This window comes from Manis pentadactyla, chromosome 15 (genome assembly GCF_030020395.1).
Source record: "Manis pentadactyla isolate mManPen7 chromosome 15, mManPen7.hap1, whole genome shotgun sequence".
Classification (NCBI taxonomy): domain Eukaryota; kingdom Metazoa; phylum Chordata; class Mammalia; order Pholidota; family Manidae; genus Manis; species Manis pentadactyla.
This window is the reverse complement of record NC_080033.1, coordinates 6,571,127-6,594,882: the sequence shown is the minus strand read 5'-3', so window position 1 is coordinate 6,594,882 and position 23,756 is coordinate 6,571,127. Positions and strand designations below refer to the sequence as shown.

Below are 23,756 nucleotides of genomic sequence, written 5' to 3'. Positions count from 1 at the left end.
TGAACTTTCAATCAAAATTAAGTTTCTTGTCTACCACCCCACATTTTAGGAGGTAAGAATGGGAGTGGAATGTGATAAAACTAATGACTTGTAAAGAGGTCTAGACGGAGGAAGGACTAAGAGAAGGCAATCTGGCCTGAGTCTGAATGCAAAAAATGAGAAGAAACCAATTATTAACAATTCAAGTTTACTAAGTAACCTTTTGTCATCAATAACTACTCTTAACACTTTCAAAGAGTTATAAGAAAACCCTACTTTAATAACCAGGGTTCAAAATTTCCCATTATATAAGTTGCAGTATCATGTTATAAGACTAATAAAAAAAACACTATTTTTGTCTATAAAATACAGACTAATGATACTAAATGTTATACTGTACACAATGGTTGACACTATAAAGAACAGGCCGGATGGAGGATGGGGGCCACACACACACACACGTCTCGCCAAAATCTGTATTATTGTGGATGACAGCATTACATGATTTTTTTATACTTCAACTAATATTTCCTGAAATTTTATTAAGGCTACTTGCACGACTCCTTTTGAGCATGCTATGAATTTAGGGTATGGGACTAGTTTTCAAATATTTGTCCAAATTACAGGGATTTTTCTCCTTTGCTCAGTCAAGCACACTTCCACATGGTAGAGACAGTGGTAAGAAAAGAAACACCCCTCCCTGTGTAGAAGTTACATGCAGCTGGTATCAATGTTGTTTGTCCAGCATTATACTTTGGTTAAGGTCCTACCCCTAACCTTCATTTATAAGGCCTCTCTCCTGGCTAGACTCTGACGAATTCTAGGGTTCCGTTGTGTTGCATCTTGCTTTGGGACATTCAGAGCTCTGGTACAAACACTGACCATATTTATAGAACAGGTTTTTCTCTCATCTGTGAAATCTGATGTTTGTAAAGAATTCATCTCCCAACTGAGTTCTTAAAACAGAACACTTTATAGCACTTCTTTCCCCTGAAGATTCCTCGAAGGTTCTGAGTTCTGAAGGAACTTTCCACAATCACCAGCATGGACTTTCCCTAGAGATGAAGAGGCGGCTGTTCCACATCTCCCACCTCTATAGATTCCCGCCAGTGTGGACTCTCTGATGGTACACAAGATGTGATCTCTGGCTGAAGCCCTTACAACAGACATCACATATGTATGGCCTTTCTCCAGTGTGGACCCTCTGATGTGTGTGAAAATGTGAGGCCTGACTGAAGCCCTTCCCACACTGCTGACACATATACGGCTTCTCTCCTGTGTGGACCCTCTGATGGGCACTGAGCCCAGCACTCCAGCTGAATTCTTTCCCACACTCCTCACATTTAAATGGCTTCTCTCCGGTGTGAATTATCTGATGGACTTGAAGATTTGACCTCTGGCTGAAGGCCTTACCGCACGTATCACATTTATATGGTTTCTCTCCAGTGTGGACTCTCTGATGGGCTTGAAGGTGTGAGGCCTGACTGAATCGCTTCTGACATGCCTCGCATTTGAATGGTTTTTCCCCAGTGTGGACACTCTGATGAGCTTGAAGATTTGAGGCCTGACTGAAGCCCTTACCACACTCCTCACATTTATATGGTTTTTCTCCTGTGTGGACTCTCTGGTGATTATGAAGATTCAAGCTCCAATTAAAGCGCTTCCCACAAACCTCACATTTGTATGGCTTTTCCCCGGTGTGGACTCTCTGATGGGCTTGAAAATACGAACTCTGACTGAAGCCTTTTCCACACACACTGCATCGAAATGGTTTCTCTCCTGTGTGAACCCTCTGATGGCTCTGGAAACTGGAGGCTGAACTAAAACCCTTCCCACACTCTTCACATTTATACGGTTTCTCTCCTGTGTGGACTCGTTGATGACTATGAAGATTAAAGCTCAAACTGAAGCACTTCCCACACTCATCACATTTGTATGGTTTCTCCTCGGTGTGGACTCTCTGATGGGTATGAAGATTTGAACTACAACTAAAGCGTTTACCACAATCCCCACATTTATACGGTTTCTCTCCAGTGTGGATTCTTTCATGGGCCTGAAGATGCGATCTCTGCGTGAAGCCCTTCCCACACACCTCACATTTATAAGGTTTCTCTCCGGTGTGAACCCGGCAATGAATATTAAGATCTGTGCTACGACTAAAGCCCTTTCCACAACTTTCACACCTGTAGGGTTTTTCTCCTGTGTGAATAGGCAGATGAGCATAAAGATGTGAGGTCTGATTAAAGCTCTTACCACACTCATGGCATGAATAGGGTTTCTCTCCTGTGTGGACTCTCTGGTGAGTCTGCAGGTTTGAGCTCTGACTGAAACCCTTCCCACACTCTTGACACCAATAGCGTTTTGTTCCTGTGCGGCCACTCTGTTGAACAGCTGAGCTATAACTGGCATTCTTCTCATCTGTACGGTATGTAAGGGACTTCTTTCCCAAGTGTACCTGCTGATGAAGTTCAAGACTCGAGCTATCACTGAACACCTTCTCACACTTGTTACAATGGTAGGTTTTCTGTCCTATGTGAATTATACTGTGCTGGGTGAGAGGTGGTATCCTTACGATGTCTCCACCGCAGTCCCTGTAGCTGTGAGCTTTCTCTCTCTGGTGCACTGTATCGTCATCATGGTGTGAAAGACAACCGAAAATGTCAACATATGGAGAAAATATACACAATTTGTTTTTCATCTGGGTCTGCTTACAACTTCTCTGAGAATTCTGTGCCTCATTAACGTATCTTTTATTCCAAGAATTCTGAGCTCTCCCATTTGGAAATTCTTGGTTTTCAATACTATTGGAATGCTCCTCTATAAGGTTCATTATACAGCTGTCCTCTTCCGAAGCCTGAAAGCATACCCCAGTGTCCACCTGACAGGGGGAGTCATGTCGTTTGGGGAACTGAGAATTCCTTCCTTGAATATTTATCACAGGGTCTTGACCTCTGGTTAATTTCCTTCCAACATGTCGCCTGATTTGCCAGCATGAAAGCTCTCCCAGTGAAAGGCACCTCACTCCTGCTTCATGAAGAGTTTCCATCTCGCTGTGATTCCTGCCCCCTAAAAGGATAACAAGAATAAGGAATTAAGGACAGAGAGAATAACATTAGCAGGGTGGTGAACTTCCACTCCACCGCTTTGTTCCTCAATGAAAACATTAAAACAACTAGAGACTTAAAATATCTGAAAAGCTCAAACAATAAGGCTTCTCTCTCACTTACCAACTTTACATTTCCCTGTATGGCCCCGGAAGATGACTGGTTAGCCAGAGACGGGTAAGATTCCTCAAGGGAGGAACAACCTAAGACAGGCACAGTCGCAGGGGGGTCATCAGGTGAGAAATTGGGGATCAACAGAGGTGAGGCTTAGAACCTCACCCTCCCTGTTCTGAGAGAAATCTTCTGCATATGTGGATGTTTTATTGCCCTTGTCTAGCTTGGATTAACACATAGTCTACAGGCACACACCTGATCATCTACATTTGCTCTCTTACAACACTAAACTATGTTTTCTACCTTTATCTTGTATCTACTTACCACTTCAGCATTTTATTAAAAATAATAATAATAAAGAGAGAAATGTGGTATCCACATATAAATCAAGTATAAAAACCAAATGAGTATTCATATTTGAACTGTTTATAGTTCATAATGCATGAGCAAAACCAAAAGCTTCTGTGATGACTGCCCTTGTACTGTTCACCATGTAACTTCTTCACTATGTAAGAATTTGTTCTCCATGTAAGAACCTGTTCGTTATGCTTCAGAAGATTGGAGACTGATGAAAATTAGGCTTGGGGTGGATTAATGATTGTGCATTGAGCATTGACCCCCCTATACAGAAATTTATTGTTGTTAACAACCATTTGGTCAATAAATATGAGAGATGCCCTCACACACACACACACACAAAAAAAAGTACACACTTCCAATTGTAAAATAAATAAGTAACCGGGATGTAATGTATAGCATAAGGAATATAGTCAAAATATTGTAACAACTTGGTATGGTGATAGCTGGTACCTAGAATTATCATGTATATAAATGATGAATCACTGTGTTGTACACCTGAAACTAATGTAATACTGTGTGTCAACTACCCTTCAATAAAAAATAATTATCTAAAAAAAAAAAAATCTGAAAAGCAAAGATCTATGGCAAACGTGAATGTCCAAGACAAAGTCATATTTAAAATGGGAGGAATTTGGGATTGTTCCAGAGTGAAGGCTAAGGTCTTCTCAGGTGTCTTGCCTTGGGGCAGACTGAGTTTTTTCCATATTTTCCCTATGCAGTTACTTTTAAATGTATTGACATTTTTACTTATGGTATGATGTGGTCTAAAGGATACAGAACCCATCTCCGAGTTCCCTACCGATAGACAAATTAGAGCAGACTTTGTGATATTCCAACCTGCCTGGGGGCCATCTGAGGACTGGTCTGTTCTGCCTGATTTGGAGACAGAATGGGGAAGAGCAATGGAAAGCCACAACAGACAATGCTCAGGACTGCAGGGGGACAACAGACTCACAGAAGCCCAGGAAAGGGACTACACGTGAAGGAGTGCAGGAAAAAGCCTAAGTCCCTGAAAAGCTGGGGTGAGAATCTTTGAGAGATTAAGATACTTAATAGCATCTGTGTATACAGGGAATTGAAAAAAGCACATACCTAGGCCCAGGAAAGACACATGCTCAGAAAGGCCTGAAAATACCTTAGGTCCTCACCTAAGGCAGGTCCCAAGACAGAGATCACACCCTGCACATTAATGAAGGTCTTCCTTGGAAAAAAGCCAGTCTGCAAAGACTGGGAAAGGGGTATTTTTTCTCAAATGCCCAATTTTCAACAACAAAAAGCAATGAAAGCAAACCAAAAAAAAAGAGGAAAATATGGCCTATTCAAACAAGAAGACATGCAGGTATCAGAAGTATCAGACAAAGACTTTAGAAAACTCTTACATCACTCCTTTGGATTTTTGAGTATATTTAAGTGAGATGGTGGAGAAGGAGGCTCCAGACCTCATTCCCACATGGGTATACCAAATAACCAAAACAGAAAATCGTGACTGCAGCATTTAGTTGCTGCATCTTAAAAGCAATCAAAACTGCAGAATTTCCTATTGTTTTTGCTTGCCCCACCCCTTCCTGGTATGTATGTGCCAAGGTCCGGAGAAACTGACCAATTCCTAGTTCCTCCCTCGGGATAGAAAGAACTGGCATATTCTGGCTAGCTTGGGGTCTGCACAAAGGACAGGTTCCTGACTTGCCTGACTGAGCACTGATGGAAAACTGTGGCATAGTTTTGACAAGTTTGATATCAGAATTGCAGGGAGTTTACAAACCCAGGGGAAACTGGGGGTGAGAAATTACAGGCAGAGGAATATAATGGAAATCTAAGGCCACGAGAAAAAAGCAGGGTGAGACTCTGAGGGAAATTAATATATTTAAAAGCAGCCATGTATAAAGGGGAACAGGAATTAAAGAACACAAGCCCACAGAAGCATCCCAGGAAAGGTTTTAAAGGACCTGGCATCTCCACGTAAAGCTGACTAATGAAGATCTTTCTCTGCACGGAGCCAGTTCACAGACAGAGAGACTGGTAGGTGTTTTTCAAATGCCCAATATTCAGCAAAAGATCACAAGACACATAAAGAACAAAAAAGTATAACCTATTCAAAGGAAAAAAAATCTCCAAAAACCAAACCTAAAGAAACAGGTCTCTAAGCTACCTGACAAAGATCTTAAAATAAGTATTTTAAGATCAATGAGCTAAAAGAGAATACTGACATGACAGACAACTAAATGAAATCAGGAAAATGATGCATAAACAAAATGAAAATACCAACAAAGGGACAAAAGTTATAAAAGAAGAACCAAACTGAAGCTAGAAAACACAGTAACAAAATTGAAAACATCACTAAAATGGTTCAACAGCAGACTTGAACCTCAACAAACTTCAACAGGATACACCCCAAAAGACCCACCTCGAAACACATTATGACTAGGCTATCTTAAGGCAAAGACGAAGCGAATCTGGAAAGCCTCAACAGCAACTTGAAACATACAAGGGACTCTTATAAGATAATCAGCACATTTCCCAACAGAAACTTGCAGGTCAGAAGGCAGTGGAATAATAAATGTAAACTACTGAAGGAAAAAGAAAAACCAGACAACAGAGAGTAGTATTTCCAGCCAAACTGCCTTTCAAAAATGTGGGAGAAATTTGAGACATTCCACAATAAAACCTGAGGGAGTTCAATACCATTAGACCCATCCTACAAGAAATGTGAAAAGGAATCCTATTTGGAATGAAAGGATACTAGACAATGACTTGAAGTCTTACAAAAAAATACAGTTCTCTGGTAAAGGTAAACACAAAAACCTACATTATAATTTTAGTTTGTAACTTTACTTTTAATTGTGTTACATGTTTATAAATATTTTTATACTTTTGTCTTTTAAATCATATGTTAATGGGTACACAATATAGAGTTTTTGACACCTATAATGTTAAGTGGGAGGCCGAAGCTGTATAAAGTGGCATTTTTTATGTGGTTGAAGTTACCAGTTTAAAATAGACTTATAACTTTAGGATGTTTTATGTAAATACCCCTCCCCACCATACATAAATACCTAAAGCATATACACAAAAGGAAACAGAATCAAATTTCAAATAGAATCACTACCAAAAAATCAACTGAACACAGAGAAAAACAGTAAGGGAAGGAATGAAGGGCAAAAAAGCCATAAAACATACAGAAAACTGTCAGTAGTTATTTTAAATGTTAATGGATTAAACTCCTCTATCAAAAGACACAGATTGGGAGAATGGATTCAGAAATTATGATCCAACTCTATGCTGCCTACAAGAGACCTTAAAACTAAGGACATGCATAGATACAGGTGAGAATGAACCAAGAGAGCTCCCACACCATTGGTGGGAATGTAAACTGATGCAGCCACTGTGGAAAGCAATATGGAGGTTCCTCAAAATACTAAAAATAGACCATTTGACCCAGTAATTGCACTTCTAAGAATTTACCCGAAGAAAACAAAATCCCTGATTCGAAAAGACATATGCACCCCTATGTTTATCGCTTCATTATTTAACAATAGACAAGATATGGAAGCAACCTAAGTGTCCATTGACAGATGAATGGATAAAGATGTGGTATTTATATACAACAGAATATTATTCTGCCATAAAAAGAAAAGAAATCTTGCCATTTGTAGCACCATGGATGAATCTAGAGGGCATTATGCTCAGTGAAATAAGCCAGGCAGAAACAGACAAATATATGATTTCATGTATTTGTGGGACATAAAAACAAAGCAAAACAGAATGGTATACACATAAACACTGAGAAGTGACTGGTGGTTACCATGGGGAGGGATTGGGACGGATGGGTGTGGAGGGTGAAGGGGATAAAAGGGCACAAAAATTCTCGATCATAATATAAGTTGGTCACAGGGATAGTAGTACAGAATGGAGTATATAGCCAATGATTCTGTAACATGTTCCTGTGTTGACAGATAGTAACTGCCCTATATGGGGTGAGGATTTAATAATATGGGAAACTGTTGAACCACTGTGTTGTATATTTGAAACCAATATAAGAATAAACTAAACCCAAAGTTAACAGAAGCAAAACAAATAATCCAGTTAGAAAGGGCAAAGGACCCGAACAGACATTTTTCCAAAGAAGATAGTCAAACAGGTAATAGTTACAGGTATCCCCTGCTTTTCGAAAGTTTGCATGATGCCTCTCCTCCCCCACTTTTTTTTTTCTTTTAGGAAAGACAACATTACTACCTGTTTCACTAACTGAAAAAAAATCCAAAGAGGACTTTCGCTTATACAAGAAAAGGCAAAAAGGGGAAATAACCTTCAGTGTTGGTTGTGCAATGCACATCTGGAGCAGCTAACTGCCAAGCTCCTTCTCCAGGAACGACAGCCAGCATCTCGGCATCCAGCCACCAGAGCTGTGAACTGTGTCTGTGCTTTACCTCCATTTATTTTGTGGCTCCATGAGCAAGATGTGTCTTAAGCTATTAGAAAAGCCTCAGAGAGGTTATTTTTGGGGTCTGGGGATGTTCCCAAGTTTTTCCTTATAAGGTAAGGGTAACTGCCCCCTCACTTTATGCCATTTCAGCTTACAAAAGGTTTACAGGAACACTTTTTCAGACGGGGGGGAGTCCTGCCTATGAAAAGATGCTCAATATCACTGATAATTAATGAAAGGCAAATCAAAACCACAATGATGTATCACCACACCTTTCACGATGTTATCAAAAAGAAAACAGGTAAACTGGTGGCAAGGATATGGAGAAAAGAGAGCCCTCCTATGCTGTAGGTGGGGAGGTAAATCAGTAAAGCCGTAATGGAAAACAGTATGGAGTTTCTTCAAAAAGTTAAAATATAACTACCCTATGACCCAGCAATTCCACCTCTGGGTATATATCTGAAGAAAACAGATTTGCTACAATGAAGAGATATCTGCACTCCCAAGCTCACTGCAACATTAATTACAATAGTCAAGACATGGAAACAACCTACATGCCCACTGATGGAAGAATAGATGAGAAAATGTCATGGTGTGTATACACACACATATAGCCCCCCATACATACACATAATGCAGTATTATTCAGCCATAAGAAATGATGAACTCCTACTATTTGAGACAACATAATTTTCATCTGTGTGAAATAAGTCAGACAGAGGAAAACAAATACTGTATGACTTCTTTTATATGTGGAATCATAAAAAGAAAACTCCAAACTTTTAGGAAAAGAGATCAGATATGTAGTTACCGGGGCGGGGAATGTGGGGTAAAATGGAATGAAGGTAATCAAAAGGCACAAACTCCCAGTTGTAAGATAAATTATACAACATGATGACTATCATTAACGATATTTGAAAGTTGCTAAGAGTAAATCCCAAAAGTTCTCATCACAAGGAAAAAGTTTTACATTTTTTTCGTATGTTTTGAGGTGATGGATTTTAACTAAATGTATCTTTTTGCAATATAAGTCATTATGATGTATACCTTAAAAGTATATAGTGTTAAAACAGCCCCCTGCCCGTTCCCCCTCTGGCGCCCCGCCATAGGAGAGCAGCGACCTGAGGCTGGCCACGCCCACAGCAAGGGAGCTTCCTCCATAGCCGCAGGGCAAGAAACAGAGACCCAGTCTACGCGCAACTGCCCAACACAAGCTGCTAGGGGTCGCCGTTGTCCCAGTAAAGAAAGGCCAGGTGCAAGTGGAAAGGGTCTTGGTTCTCCCAGCTGACAGATGAATCAATAGCATACCACTCACTGCATCTATCAACATGAAAAGGCAAAAAAATTTGATCCAGACCAGACTAACCCAGACATCCTCCCCTGAGAAGGAATCTGGGGAGATAGATTTAACCAATCTTCCTGAAAAAGAATTCAAAACAAAAGTCATAACCATGCTGATGGACTTGCAGAGAAATATGCAAGAACTAAAGAGGGAGAAGAGAGAAATAAAACAATCTCTGGAAGGAATTCAAAGCAGAATGGACGAGATGCAAGAGACCATTAATGGACTAGAAATCAGAGAAGCTAATGCAGAGAGAGATAAAAGGATCTCCAGGAATGAAAGAATATTAAGAGAACTGTGTCACCAATCAAAATGGAACAATATTTGCATTATAGGAGTACCAGAAGAAGAAGAGAGAGAAAAAGGGAAAGTGTCTTTGAAGAAATAATTGCTGAAAACGTCCCCAAACTGGGGGAGGAAATGGCCTCTCAGACCACAGAAGCACACAGAATTCCCATGACAAGGGACCCAAGGAGGTCAACACCAAGACACACAATAATTAAAATAGCAAAGATCAAAGACAAGGACAGAGTATTAAAGGCAGCCAGAGAGAGAGAAAAGGTTACCTACAAAGGAAATCCCATCAGGCTATCATCAGACTTCTCAACAGAAACCCTACAGGCCAGAAGAGAATGGCATGATATATTTAATGCAATGAAACAGAAGGGCCTTGAACCAATGATACTACATCCAGCACAATTATCATTTAAATATGAAGGAGGGATTAAACAATTCCCAGACAAGCAAAAGTTGAGGGAATTTGCCTCCCACAAACCACCTCTACAGGGCATCTTACAGGGACTGCTCTAGATGGGAGCACTCCTAAAAAGAGCACAGAATAAAACACCCAACATATGAAGAATGGAGGAGGAGGAATAAGAAGGGAGAGAAATAAAGAATCATCAGACAGTGTTTATAATAGCTCAATAAGCGAGTTAAGTTAGACAGTAAGATAACAAAGAAGCTAACCTTGAACCTTTGGTAACCACAAACTTAAAACCTGCAATGGCAATAAGTACATATCTTTCAATAATCACCCTAAATGTAAATGGACTGAATGCACCAATCAAAAGACACAGAGTAATAGAATGGATAAAAAAGCAAGACCCATCTATATGCTGCTTACAAGAGACTCACCTCAAACCCAAAGACATGCACAGATTAAAAGTTAAGGGATGAAAAAGATATTTCATGCAAACAACAGGGAGAAAAAAGCAGGTGTTGCAATACTACTATCAGACAAAATAGACTTCAAAACAAAGAAAGTAACAAGAGATAAAGAAGGACATTACATAATGATAAAGGGCTCAGTCCAACAAGAGGATATAACCGTTATAAATATATATGCACCCAATACAGGAGCACCAACATACGTGAAACAAATACTAACAGAATTAAAGGAGGAAATAGAATACAATGCACTCATTTTAGGAGACTTCAACACACCACTCACTTCAAAGGACAGATCTGGACCCAGAGGCACTGAACAACACACTAGAACAGATGGACCTAATAGACATCTATAGAACTCTACATCCAAAAGCAACAGGATACACATTCTTCTCACGTGCACATGGAACATTCTCCAGAATAGACCACATACTAGGCCACAAAAAGAGCCTCAGTAAATTCAAAAAGACTGAAATCCTACCAACCAACTTTTCAGACCACAAAGGTATAAAACTAGAAATAAATTGTACAAAGAAAGCAAAAAGGCTCACAAACACATGGAGGCTTAACAACATGCTCTAAATAATCAATGGATCAACAAACAAATTAAAATCGAGTTCTAGCAATATATGGAAATAAATAACAACAACAACACTAAGCCCCAACTTCTGTGGGACGCAGCAAAAGCAGTCTTAAGAGGAAAGTATATGGCAATCCAGGCATATTTAAAGAAGGAAGAACAAACCCAAATGAATAGTCTAATGTCACAATTATTGAAATTGGAAAAAGAAGAACAAATGAGGCCTAAGGTCAGCAGAAGGAGGGACATAATAAAGATCAGAGAAGAAATAAATATAATTGAGAAGAATAAAACAATAGAAAAATCAATGAAACCAAGAGCTGGTTCTTCGAGAGAATAAACAAAATAGATAAGCCTCTAGCCAGACTTATTAAGAGAAAAAGAGAATCAACAGAATCAGAAATGAGAAAGGAAAAATCACGACGGATCCCACAGAAATACAAAGAATTATTAGAGAATACTATGAAAACCTATATGCTAACAAGCTGGAAAACCTAGGAGAAATGGACAACTTCCTAGAAAAACACAACCTTCCAAGACTGACCAAGGAAGAAACAGCAAATCTAAACAGACCAATTACCAGCAACGAAATTGAAGCAGTAAACAAAAAACTACCCAAGAACAAAATCCCCGGGCCAGATGGATTTACCTCGGAATTTTATCAGACATACAGAGAAGACATAACACCCATTCTCCTTAAAGTTTTCCAAAAAATAGAAGAGGAGGGAATACTCCCAAACTCATTCTATGAAGCCAACATCACCCTAATACCAAAACCAGGCAAAGACCCCACCAAAAAAGAAAACTACAGACCAATATCCCTGATGAACGTAGATGCAAAAATACTCAACAAAATATTAGCAAACCGAATTCAAAAATACATCAAAAGGATCATATACCATGACCAAGTGGGATTCATCCCAGGGATGCAAGGATGGTACAACATTCAAAAATCCATCAACATCATCCACCACATCAACAAAAAGAAGGACAAAAACCACATGATCATCTCCATAGATGCTGAAAAAGCATCTGACAAAATTCAACATCCATTCATGATAAAAACTCTCAACAAAATGGGTATAGAGGGCAAGTACCTCGACATAATAAAGGCCATATATGACAAACCCACAGTTAACATCATACTGAACAGCGAGAAGCTGAAAGCTTTTCCTCTGAGATCGGGAACAAGACAGGGATGTCCACTCTCCCCACTGTTATTTAACATAGTACTGGAGGTCCTAGCCACAGCAATCAGACAAAACAAAGAAATACAAGGAATCCAGATTGGTAAAGAAGAAGTTAAACTGTCACTATTTGCAGATGACACAATATTGTACATAAAAAAATCCTAAAGACTCCAAAACTACTAGAACTAATATTGGAATTCAGCAAAGTTGCAGGATACAAAATTAACACAGAGAAATCTGTGGCTTTCCTATACACTAACAATGAACTAATAGAAAGAGAAATCAGGAAAACAGTTCCATTCATAATAGCATCAAAAAGAATAAAATACCTAGGAATAAACCTAACCAAGGAAGTGAAAGACCTATACCCTGAAAACTATAAGACAATCTTAAGAGAAATTAAAGAGGACACTAACAAATGGAAACTCATCCCATGCTCTTGGCTAGGAAGAATTAATATCATCAAAATGGCCATCCTGCCCAAAGCAATATACAGATTTGATGCAATCCCTATCAAATCACCAACAACATTCTTCAACGAACTGGAACAAATAGTTGAAAAATTCATATGGAAACACCAAAGACCCCGAATAGCCAAAGCAATCCTGAGAAAGAAGAATAAAATGGGGGGGATCTCACTCCCCAACTTAAAGCTCTACTACAAAGCCATAGTAATCAAGACAATTTGGTACTGCCACAGACCAGTGGAACAGATTAGAGACTCCAGACATTAACCCAAACATATATGGTCAATTAATATTCGATAAAGGAGCCATGGACGTACAATGGGGAAATGACAGTCTCTTCAACAGATGGTGCTGGCAGAACTGGACAGCTACATGTAGGAGAATGAAACTGGATCACTGTCTAACCCCATACACAAAAGTAAATTCGAAATGGATCAAAGATTTGAACGTAAGTCATGAAACCATAAAACTCTTAGAAAAAAAACATAGGCAAAAATCTCATGGACATAAACATGAGTAACCTCTTCTTGAACATATCTCCCTGGGCAAGGAAAACAAATGCGAAAATGAACAAGTGGGACTATATCAAGCTGAAAAGCTTCTGTACAGCAAAGGACACCATCAATAAAACAAAAAAGGTATCCTACAGTATGGGAGAATATATTCATAAATGACAGATCCGATGAAGGGTTGACATCCAAAATATATAAAGAGCTCACTCACCTCAACAAACAAAAAGCAAATAATCCAATTAAAAAATGGGCAGAGGAGCTGAATAGACAGTTCTCCAAAGAAGAAATTCAAATGGCCAACAGACACATGAAAAGATGCTCCACATTGCTTGTCATCAGAGAAATGCAAATTAAAACCACAATGAGATATCACCTCACACCAGTAAGGAGCACCATCATCCAAAAGACAAACAACAAATGTTGGCGAGGTTGCAGAGAAAGGGGAACCCTCCTACACTGCTGGTAGGAATGTAAATTAGTGCAACCATTGTGGAAAGCAGTATGGAGGTTCCTCAAAATGCTCAAAATAGAAATACCATTTGACTCAGGAATTCCACTTCTAGGAATTTACCCTAAGAATGCAGCACTCCAGTTTGAAAAAGACAAATGCACCCCTATCTTTATCACTGCACTATTTACAATAGCAAAGATTTGGAAGCAACCTAAATGTCCATCAGTAGATGAATGGGTAAAGAAGATGTGGTATATATACACAATGGAATATTATTCAACCATAAGAAGAAAACAAACGCTACCATTTACAACAACATGGTTGGAGCTAGAGGGTATTATGCTCAGTGAAATAAGCCAGGTGGAGAAAGACAAATACGAAATGATTTCACTCATATGTGGAGTCTAACACAGAAAAACTGAAGGAACAAAACAGCAGCAGACTCACAGAACCCAAGAATGGACTAACAGTTACCAAAGGAAAGGGACTGGGGAAGATGGGTGGGAAGGGAGGGTTAAGGGCGGGGAAAAAGAAAGGGGGCATTACGATTAGTATGTATAGTGTGGGGGGGCACGGGGAGGGCTGTGCAACACAGAGAAGACAAGTAGTGATTTTACAGCATCTTACTACGCTGATGGACAGTGACTGTGAAGGGGTATGTTGGGGGGACTTGGTGAAGGGGGGAGCCTAGTAAGCATAATGTTCTTCATGTAATTATAGATTAATGATACCAAAATAAAAATTTTTTAAATAAATAAATAAATATATATATAGGGTTATATGTCAATTATAACAACAAAATTTAAAGAAAAGAGGAAACATCAAAACAGATCCTATGTACATAAAAAGGATAATAAATGGACACTATGAACAGCTCTATTCCCACAAATTTAATAACCTAGATGAAATAGACCAATTCCTCAAAAGACAAACTGCCAAAACTCATACAAGAAGAAACAATCTGGGGCCTGTATCAGTGAAGTTGAATCAATAATTAATCTTTCAAAACAGCACCAAACCCAGAAGGGTTCACTGGTGAATTCTACCAAATATTTAAAAAAGCAATTATACCAATTTTCTGTAATATCTTTCAGATGATAGAAGCAGAGAGAATACTTAACTCATTCTGTGAGGCCAGCATTACCCTAATATCAAAACCAAATGGAGATATTACAAGAAAACTGAAGCCCAGTATCTTTCATTAACAGAGATGCAAAGATTGCAAAAAAAATCAGAAAATTCAACAATGTTTGAAAAGAATTATGCACCATGACCAAGTGGTATTTATCCCAAGTATGCAAGACTGGTTCAACATTAGAAAATCATTTGTAATTCATCACAGGAATAAAATAAGAAAAGTCACATGATCCTAGCAACAGATACAGAGAAAAAGCATTTGATAAAATCTAGCACCATTTATAATAAAAAACTCTCAGCAAACTAGCAAAATAGAGGAAATTCCTCAACTTGATAAATGACATTTACAAAACCAACAGCTACACACCTGTTAGAATGGCGAAAATCCAAAACAATGACAACACTAAATGTGGTGAGGATGTGGAGCAACAGAAACTCTTATTCACTGCTGGTGGGTATGCAAAATGATGTAGACACTTGGGAAGACAGTTTGGGGGTTCCTTACAAACTGTGTGTGGGAATGTAAATCAGTACTACAACTTACTACAAAAGTAAATTGTGTACCTTGGTATTTACTCAAATGAGTCAAAAACTTATGTCCACACAAAAACAAGCTGTATACAGCAGCTTTATTCATAATTGTCAAATGAGTCAAAAACTTATGTCCACAAAAAAAGCTATATACAGCAGCTTTATTCATAATTGCCAAAACTTGGAAGCAATCACAATGAATGGATAACTGATACATCCAGACTATGGACTATTAGTCAGTGTTAAAAAGAAATGAGCAACCAAGACATGAGGGGAATGTAAATATGCATCATTAAGTGAAGGAAGCCAATGTGAAAAGCCTACACACTGTAAGATTCCAACTGTGTGACATTCTGGGAAAGGCAAATCTACAGAGACAAGACCAGTGGTTGCCAGTGGCTGGGCATGGGGGTGGGGGGAGCAGAGTGGATCAACAGTTGGAGCACAGTGAATTTTTAGGATAAGCAATATATTCTCCATGATACTGTTAATGGTGGATACATGTATCATTATAAATTTGAACCCATAGAATGTACAACTACAAAGAGTGAATCCTAATGTAAACTATGGACCTTGGGTGATAATGATGTATCAATATCAATGTAGGTTCACTGACTGCAACAGATACGCCATCCTAGTGTGGGACCTGTCCATGGGGGAGACTGTGTGTGGTCTGTGGGATCCCTCTGTACTTTCCACTCAATTCTGTTGTATACCTAAAAGTCTATGAAAAATAAAAATCTATTTAAAAAATACAAATATACATTCTCCAATGAAAAACAATATATACACCAACTACATGATCCAACCATTCTACTCCTGATTCTTATCCAAGAAAAATGAAAGCCTGTGGCCATACAAACACTTGTACGAGAACACCCAGCACCTTCATTAGTTAATAGACCCAAACAGGAAACATAATACATTAACAAGTGAAATGAATAAACAAATTGTGGTATAATCACACCCTGGAATACTACTCAGCAATAAATAGGAATAAATTATTCACAGATGCAACAACATGGGTGAATCTCAAATTATACTGAGTAAAAACTTAAGAACCCCCCTACGAAAAAATCATAGTATATGATTTCATTTGTAAAATTCAAATTAATGGAGGGTGACAGAAACTAGTTACCTGGGGAAGGGTGTGGGACAAGAGGGGCAGGAGAGCAGGAGAGATTACAAATGGCCAGGAAGATTTTATAGGACTTTTAAGGATTTCTTTTGCTTTGGGTGCTCCCCAAATTAACACCCCTTCTAGACTTGACAGGAAAAAGCCACAGGGTTATAAGCTCAAGGTGGTAAAAGGCAGAGTTCAGGGCTGGGGAACAGTTAGAAATTTAGGGCAGAAATTCTGGAAACAGAGTCACAGGAGGAGTGAGATCAATCGGAATGTAAGTTCTTCCCATATCCTTGGACAGCCACTTATTGCACACATTAAGGTAAGCTTCGTGAGTTTGATTCTCTCTTGATTGAATGAATTACTTAACTCTTAATGTAGTGTGAGATGTCAGAGGTCAGAACTTAAGGCTGGAAATATGGGGAGAAGAAGGTAAGAGGGTCAATCCCTCACTCTATGAAGTCTACCTACATTCTTGGCAGATCTCTCAACTATGCAGACATAATAAAGAGCCCAAAGGGCCTCCACTAAAAAAGCAGCAGCTAGAAGGTGAGACATTAAAATGAAATGCTAAAAATTTTTTGATTTACCCAAAAGATTATAGAGAATGACAGATGAACATAAGACCTAAGATGGTAAATGTAAACATATCTGTAGCATAACTATATTATGTGTAAATGCACTACCCTAAAATCAAAAGCAGACAATGGCAGAGTGTATAAGAATCAAGATCCAACTATATGCTGTCAATAAGAGCATATTCTAAATACAAATAATTAAAATAAAAAGTACAGAAAAAATATATAAATAAATCATGCAAAGTCTAAGAATACCTGAGTGGCTGAAATAGTATCAGACAAAAAAGAGACTATACCTTAACAAAAGGGTCAAAGTATCAAAAAGCCATAATAATTACAATGTCTGCATATCTAATACAGGCTACAAAATACAGGAAAAAACAACTAGAGTGAGAAATGGACAAATGTACAGAGGTGGACATTTTAACATACTTCTCTCAGCTGTTCAAAGAACAATTAGAGGATAAAAAAAATCCACCGAGATAAACCATATCCGGTTCTATAAAAGAAGTTTCAAAAGACTGGAATAGTAAAGAATATGTTCTCTGACCACAATGGAATTAAATTTTCAAAACCAATATGTGGATAAAATTGTAACATTTCCAGGGTATCTCGCCTGGGTTTAGTGCATTTGCATATCCTCAGGGGTGGAGAGAAGTTCATCTCAACGTCAATGCGTAATTACCTGGGCAACCGAGGGCGTGTCTGAACCTGAGAGTTTAAGGGGAGGGGCTGACTTGCTTGCTTGCTTCTTCAGGAGCAGGGGAGAGAGACGGCCCTGGACTGCAGTTTGTAAGCAATAAACAGGTTTTAAACTTTATTTCTCCCTTTGACTGATTTCGGTTTTTAGAGGTATTTCGTCCCGGGATTTCCTCTCCCTGGACTTACACAGTAACAAGACGATATCCAGAAAAGTCCAAATTATATGGAAATTAAATATATTTTAAAAAACCCATGTCAAGAAATCACACAGAAATTAGAAAATATTTTTAAATAATAATGAAAGAACATATCACAATTTCTGACATGCAGTTAAATACTCAGATAAATTTATAGCTTTAAATGTTTACATTAGAAAACAGTCGAAAATCAACCTAACATTCCGTCTCAAAAAGCCATTAAAAAAAGAAAAGAAGGAAATAAAATCAATTAAGTAGAAACAAACAATAGGGAAAATCAAGGAAACCAAATGCTGGTTCACTGAAAATTAAACCTCTAGACTAATTTTTAAAAATACTCAAATATTACCAATGTCAGGCATGAAAGATAGGGTATTATATATCTTAGAGGCATTAAAATAAGGGGATATATATAACTGCTAAGAAAAAATATACTAATTCCCTAAAACATACAAATTACCACATCTTTCATAAGAAAAGCAAAGAACATAAATTGTTCATGAATTCATAAATAAAAACATTCTTACAAAGGGACCAGATGACTTCACTGACAGATTGCACTGATCACTTGGGAAAGGATTAATACCAGTCCTAAACAAACCCTTTCAGAAAAACAGAACTTCCCAAGTTATTGTATGAGGTCAGTGTTACCTTGACATCAAAACTAGACAGAAATCAAGTGCCACGAAAATTAGAAATCAAAATTCCTCCTTAACATAGGTTGCAAAAGTCCTAAACTAAGAGCAAATCTTACTAGTTTCTAGAAACATAATAAAAAGGGTATTGTATCATCAATAAGTAGGATTAATCCTAGCATTAAAAACAAGACAATAGACCCAAAATGGAGTCACTTATGCTAAACCACACATCTCTCTTGGAATTTCCTAAGAGATAAGAAAGATGGGAACAGTATTTGGTCTTTTGAACTCAGTTCCCAAAATCTTTTCAGAGCCATAAAGATGAAATGGATGTCTTCTTATTAATAACAAACCCCTTACAACCATACCTGAGTTTGTTACTGAGGTGATTTTGGAAATGCCCTACACACGGGAGGGTAGCTACCAGGGGAGCCAACCAGATTAGCGGGTCAGAAGTTTCAGTCCACTCCCGGACCTCTGGGGGAGAGAGGCAGGAGGCTGACCCAATTACCAATGATTATGTACCAATGATTATCATGTTTATGTAAAGAAGAGCCCCCAAAACACGCAGAAGTAGGGGGTTTGGGGAACTCCAGGTTGGTGGAAATGTGGAGACAGGAGAGCGATGAGCCCAGAGAACATGGGCGCGCTGTGCCCCTTCTCAGGTATTTTGCCCTATGCATCTCTTCCATCTGGTTGTTTATGAGTTATATCCTTTTATAATAAACAATAATCTAGTAAGTACAGTGTGTCTCTCAGTTCTTTGATCCACTCTATCAAATCAATCAAGCCCAAGAAGAGAATTGAGGAAATCTCTGATCTATATAGCCAGTCAGTCAGGACACATAACAGCCTGGAGATGTGAATGTTCTCTGAGGTGGGGTGGAGATGGGGGAAGTCTGGTACTTAACCTGTGGGATCTGATGCTAGATTCAGATAGATAATACCAGAACAGTTGACAGCCAGCTGGCATCTTGGATAACTGCTTAGTGTGGGAATAACCCCCACACATTGGAACTGGTGTCAGAATCAGAATTGAAATATGTCAGTACAAAAAAAAAAAAAACACAACACAAAAAAAAGCAATAACGAAGGAAATGAGGAATAAAAAAGCTTTAAGAAATAAATAATAAAATGGCAAAAAATAAGCCCTTCCCTATCAGTAATTACTTTAAATGTAAATGGATTAGACTCCCTTATCAAAAGGCATAAATTAGCATGGATAAAAAAAAGATTCAAACAGCAGTAGACTCATAGAGACCAAGAAGTGACTAGTGTTACTAAGGGGGAGGGGTTGGGCAGGTTTTGGGGGAGGGTGAGAGGGATAAAGTTGTATTCCAATATAAGTTGGTCACTGGGACAGTAGTACAGCATGGAGATATAGTCAATGATTCTGTAACATTTTTCTACTTTGATAGATAGTAACCACAGTAGAGGAAGTGAGGATTTAATAATATGGTAACTGCTGAACCACTGTGTCGTACATTTGGAACCAACATAAGGTTGTATACCAATGATACTTCAATAAAAAAATATGATCCAACTAAATGCTGTCTACAAGACACTTTTGATCTAAGGACACACAGAGCTTGAGACTTAAAGAATGGAAAAAGATACTCCATGCAAAAGAGAGCTGGGTGGCTATACTATGTCAGGCAAAATGGACTTCAAGTCAAAAATTGTTACAAAGAGACAAAGACATTATATGTATACATACACACACACACACATATATGCAAAAAGATCAGTGCACCAGGAAGATCAATTTTAAACATATATGCACCAAACATCAGAGTCCTAAATATATGAAGCAAATACAGACAAAACTGAAAAGACAACTAGATAGCTCTGTAGTAATAGAATTCAATATCCCACTTTCAATAATGGACAGAACAACCAGACAAGAGATAAAGAAATAGAGAACTTAATACTATAAATCAACTGGATCTAACAGACATATACAGAAAATGCTGCCAACAGCAGAATATACATATTTCTCAAGTGCACACTGAACATTATCCAGGATAGACCATATTAAACCACAAAAATCCAAATAAGTTTAAAAAGACTGAAACCATACCAACTAGCTTTTCTGATCAGAATGGACTAAAACTAGAAGTCAAAAGCAGAAGGAAACCTGGAAAATTCACAAATATGGGACAATTAAACAACATACTCTTAAATAACCAATGAAACTTAAAAAAAAAAAACACCACAAAGGAAATTAGAAAATAGAGATGAATGGAAACAAAATCCAAATGTACCAAAACTTATGAGATGTGGTGAATATAATGCAAAGAGGGAAATTTATAGTTGTAAATACTTGCATTAAAAAAGAGATCCAGCAACTCATTTCTGGGCATTTACCTTCAGGAAACAAAATCACTGTCCCAGAGAGAGATCTACACCCCCATGTTCACTGCAGCATTATTTACAATAGCCAAGACATGGAAATAACCTCAGAGTACATCTACAGTTGAATAAAGAAAATGTGTGGTGTGTGTGCGTGCACACACACACAAAATGGCATACTATTCAGACATAAAAAAGGAAATCCTGCTATTTGTGACAAAATGGATGGACTTTAATGCCATTATGCTAAGTGAAATAAGTCAGAGAGGAAAAGACAAATACTATATGATCTCATTTATATGTGGAATGTTAAAAAAAAAAACTCAGAAACAGAGATCAGATTTGTGGTTGCTAGGGATGGGGAAATTGGGTGAAAGCAGTCAAAAGGTACAAAGTTCTAATTATAAATAAGTTCTGGGGATGTAATATATAACATGATGGCTACAGTTACAATACTATATTGTACACTGAAAGTTGCTAGGAGAATAAGTCTTAAAAATTCTCATTGCAAGGGAAAACAATTGTAACTATATGAGGTGATGGATGTTAACTAAACTTACTGTAGTAATCACCTTGCAATATATGTATTTGACAAGTTGGACACCTTAAAATTTATACAATATTATACGTAAATTTTACCTCAAAACTGGAAAGATAGATAAAAATGGTCTCATATCAACAACATAACTTTACACCTGAAGGAATTAGAAAAAGAACAAACTAAACTTAAAGCTAGTAGAATAAGGCAATAACAAAGAACATAGATAAAATAGGGAATTGAAAAACAGAAAACCAAAACAACAATTGTTCAAAAAGATCAACAGAATTGACAAACTTAGCTAGATTGGCTAAGAAGAAAAGACTCAAGTTACTAAAATCAGAAATGAACATGGGACATTACTACTGACCTTAGAGAAACAAAAAATATTATGAGAGTATTATGAACAGTGGTATACCAACAAATTGGATAACCTAGAAAAAGAGGACGAATTCCTAAAAAACATAAAACCTACTAAGACTAAATCATGAAGAAATAGAAAAATCTAAATAGATGAGTAACTACAAAAAGATTGAATCAATGATCAAAAACTTACCAACAAAGAAAATTCCTGGACCAGACAGATTCACAGCTGAAAACCCTCCTAAACATTTAAAGAACACCAATTCTTCTTAAACTCTTCCAAAAACTTGAAGAGGAAACACTTCCTAACTACTCTATGAGGCCAGCACTGCCCTGATACTGAAGACAGACAGAGACACTATGAGAAAATGGAACTACAGATCCACATACCTTATGAACATTATCTATAAAATCCTCAACAAAATGACAGAAAACTGAATTCAGCAGCATATTAAAAGGATAATGCAACACGACCAAGAGGGATTTATTCCTGGAATGCAAGGATGATTCAACATATGAATATCAATCAACGTAATATGTCACATTAACTGAATGAAGGGGGAAAAAACATATAATCATCTCAATCAATGTAGAAAGCATTTGACAAAACTCAAAATACTTTCATGATAAAAACACTCAACAAATTAGGAATAGACTAAAACTACCTCAACATATTAAAAGTTATAAATGAAAAACCCAAGCAAACATCAGATCAATGGTCAAAGACTGAAAGTTTCCCTCCAATATCAGGAATAAGGGAAGGGTGCCCACCTTCATTCCTTTATTCGACATAGTACTAGAAGTTCTAGCCAGAGAAATAAGGCAAGAAATAAAAGGTATCCAAATTAGAAAGCAAGAAGTAAAATAATCTGTGTTCACAGATGTTATGATTTTACACATAGAAAGCCCTAACTATTCCACACGAAAAAAACCCTGTTAAAATGATAAATTAATTTGACAAAGTAGGAAGATACAGTCAACACACAAAAATCAGGTGCATTTCTATACACAATGAACAGCCTGAAAAGGGAATTAAAAAAACAATTCCATGTATAATAGCATCAAAAGGAATAAAATAGTTAGGAATTAACCAAAGAGGTGAAAGACTTGTCCACTGAGAACTACAAAATATAGAAGAAATTAAAGAAGGCATAAAGAAATGAAATGACATCCCATGTTCATGGATTGTAAGATAATATTGTTAAGATGTCAATGCTACCCAAAGGGATATATAGATTCAGTGCAATCCATATCAAAATCCCAACACGGAAACAGAAAAACCCATCCTAAAATTCATATGGAATCTCAAGGGACCTTGAATAACCAAAGCAATCTTAAAAAGGACGTTGGAGGATTCAGGCTTCCTGATTTCAAAACTTACTATTTTAGCTACAGTAATCAAAACATTGTGGTACTAGCAAAAAGACATGCAGACCAAGAGAACAGACAAGAAAGCCCATATATAAGCCATTGTAGATATTGTCAAATGATTTTTGACAAGGGTGCCAAGACCATTCAATGGGAAAAGGACAGTCTTTTCAACAAATGATGCTGGAAAACTGGGTATCTACATGCACAAGAGTAAAGTTGGGCCCTTCCTTACACCATATTCAAAAATCACCTCAAAATTCATCAAAGATTTGAACATAAGAGTCAAAACTATAGAACTCCTAGAGGAAAACATAAGGCAAAAGCTTCATGACACTGGACTTGGCAATTTCTTGGATATGACACCAAAGGCACAGAAAACAAAAGTAAAAATAAACAAATTTGACTTCATGAAAATTAAAAACTCCTATGCATTAAGAGAACTATCTCTAAGAGAGTGAAAAGGCCACAAAGAGAATAACAGAAAATACTTGGAAATCATCTATCTGATAAGGGATTAATATTTGGAATACACAA

General features: G+C 37.7%; 1 protein-coding gene across 3 annotated transcripts in view; it reads right to left on the bottom strand.

Moving 5' to 3' along the window:
- Positions 1 to 168: 168 nt before the first annotated feature.
- Positions 169 to 23,756, bottom strand: part of ZNF235 (zinc finger protein 235) — a 30,670-nt gene continuing 7,082 nt past the window's right edge. For all 3 annotated transcript variants that reach the window (XM_057493330.1, XM_057493332.1, XM_057493331.1), the window contains one exon: positions 169 to 3,045. In XM_057493330.1, the coding sequence (XP_057349313.1) occupies positions 1,073 to 3,045 (1,973 nt within the window). In that variant the 3' untranslated portion in view covers positions 169 to 1,072. The remainder of the gene's footprint in view (positions 3,046 to 23,756) is intronic.